Below are 2,413 nucleotides of genomic sequence, written 5' to 3'. Positions count from 1 at the left end.
CTTACGAGAGCGGAGTAGAGGGGGAGAAAATTTTTTTTTTGGCTATTTTTTAGCCGAAATCGAGCTGGGTTTCTTTTTCAGTAGCTAGAATTGTGCTGTGTTTTGCTTCCAGCCTGGGACTGGCTGTGAGAGACACTGAGAACAGACCAGTGTTTGCAGTTTTGTCACTGGCAGTGAAGGACTTTGTGTTCTGTTTGTCCACAAGCACAAGATTTATGGGGGGTGAAGAATATTTAAATGAATAAACTGAACTGACAGTTGGATATGCCAATGGAATGTTCCAGATCATATCCCATCATGTCCAGTGCATCAGTGAGGGGCTCTTCCTCTCTTGCTTTCTCTGGCTTTGGCTCGGGCTCTGGCTCTCCCGGGATTGCGGGTTCGGGTCGTGGTCTGGGAACGGGCCGGGCTCGGTCAGGAGGGGGATGAGCTACAACATTGGGTGTCACTCACTTGCATATTTTGTACTATCACAATGTTGAAATGGTTTATTTTAAGGAAAAGAGGAGATCTGAATTGACTGGAAGGGTTTGGTTTTGCTGTTAAAAGCTTTACAGTGGCTTCTCGATGCGCTGTCTCACAGAGCCGGCGCTCTCCGACCCCGCTGCGTGGTTCTGCTGAGCACAAGCACTCGGGTCTGGTGACCTGTGCAGGGAAGAGAACAGCCCAACGCTGCTCTTGTCCTGGAGAGTCAAAGCTGGGAAGGGAACCTCGTGCTTATGGAGCAGCAGGGAATGGCCAAGTGTCTTTTGGATCCTGCTGGTCCCTGCGCTGCACTGAGGCTGTTGAATCCACCTGGCCTGACGTACCCTTATCCCAGCACAGACTCTGAAAGGACACGACGTGTGTGTTGTCCCGAGGAGGTTTTAGGGGCTGCTGTCCCTTTTCAGGAGGGATGTTTAATTAGCTGACATGGTGTAACTGCTTTGTAGGAGGTCAGGGCAGCATGGAAGGTGGAAAGGAAATAACAAAGGCGTATTTGGGGTGCCTCGTTGGTTTTGGGAGATGTGAACACCCGTGGGGAGAAGAATATTATGTGTTGGTTCTGCACTTTTGTCAAGGTGAAGCTGCACCGTGGTGTTTCGTTTCGAGGCACTCTGGTTTTCGTGGTGTCTGGCCGTGGGCAGTATGTGCAGGGTGCTGTGGAACATCCTGCCCTGCTTTTCTCCCCAGAAGTATCTAGATTGTAAGTTCCTGTTTCTATATTTGAGGACATTTCCTGTAACGACTTCCTGTTTAAATGCTATCATTTGTTTTCGCCTGTCTTGTCGTCGGTCAAGAGGCGACAGTTGAAACGTGGGGGGTTTTTCCCCGGCTTTTGAAGGATTTTGCAGAGTATCTCGTCGAGAGCGGGTTGTGCTGTCGCGCAGCGTGACAGGCGACGGCTGCCCCGGCTCAGAGGAGCCCCGGGGCTGATAAGCACACGTGTCGATTTGAGACAACGGCTTCCAAAAGCCTTTGGCTGATGTGAGGCCCCGGGGACGGTCTCTCAGGGAAGTCACCCATCTCGTGTGTCAGTGTGAGCGCAGAGGCAGTGCCGGATCTGGAAACCATTGGGGAATTAACTGGGATGGTGGGTGACAGCCCTGGTGCTTCCTAGTACCGACCCCTGAGGGACCCCACTAGATACAGGTCTCCAACCAGACTCTGCCCCATTAAGCACCACTCTCTGGCTTCTTCCCACCAGCCAGTTAACTGTCCATCTTACTACCTGATCATCTAATCCACACTTCCTCAATTTATCAGCAAGGATGCTGTGCGAGACCGTGTCAAATGCTTTGCTGAAATCAAGATAGACCACATCCACTGCTTTGCCATCATCTAGCCACTTGGTTATGTCTTCATAAAAGTCTACAAGGTTGGTCAAGCATGACTTCCCCTTGGTGAAGCCATGCTGACTGTCCCTAATGACTCCCTTATCCTTGATAGGTTCCTGCTCCGGCAGGGGGATTGGACTAGATGATCCTTTGAGGTCCCTTCCAATCCCCAACATTCTGTGATTCTGTGATTCCTCCTTGGCCAGTTTTTGTCTCGTTCTAAGGAAATGTTGCTGTCAGAGGGAGGTTGTCACAAAGTAGAAGTTCACTTTCGAGGGTCACACCCTGCGGGCGGTCGGGATGGAGCTGTTAACTCCCACTCTGTTGTGTTGTGCTTGAGAAACTCGGAAAGGCCAAGCGCTGCTCTCGTCCTTTCTGAGGAGAGTGAGTGTTGCAGCGTCACTCAACGTACACTCATCAGATGGGGAAGAAGCCACAGGGCCTGAAAATTCCCTTTTTTTTTTCCTCGTAGAGCAATGAATTTCTTTTCCTCCCCTCTTCCCGCAGGTACGAGTACCACTGGGCGGACGGCACCAACATCAAGAAGCCGATCAAGTGCTCGGCTCCCAAGTACATCGATTACTTGATGACGTGGG

The 2,413-nt window shown here is 51.0% G+C and overlaps 1 protein-coding gene across 1 annotated transcript in view; it reads left to right on the top strand.

The window, feature by feature from the left end:
• Positions 1-2,324: 2,324 nt before the first annotated feature.
• LOC104532673 (MOB kinase activator 1A) overlaps positions 2,325-2,413 on the top strand; it is a gene marked incomplete at its 5' end in the record, with an annotated part of 1,080 nt that continues 991 nt past the window's right edge. Inside the window, one exon of the mRNA XM_010177937.1 lies at positions 2,325-2,413. Coding sequence (XP_010176239.1) covers positions 2,325-2,413 — 89 coding nt within the window.

This window comes from Antrostomus carolinensis, unplaced genomic scaffold (genome assembly GCF_000700745.2).
Source record: "Antrostomus carolinensis isolate BGI_N321 unplaced genomic scaffold, ASM70074v2 scaffold24391, whole genome shotgun sequence".
Lineage (NCBI taxonomy): Eukaryota > Metazoa > Chordata > Aves > Caprimulgiformes > Caprimulgidae > Antrostomus > Antrostomus carolinensis.
This window is presented reverse-complemented; position numbering and strand designations above follow the sequence as displayed.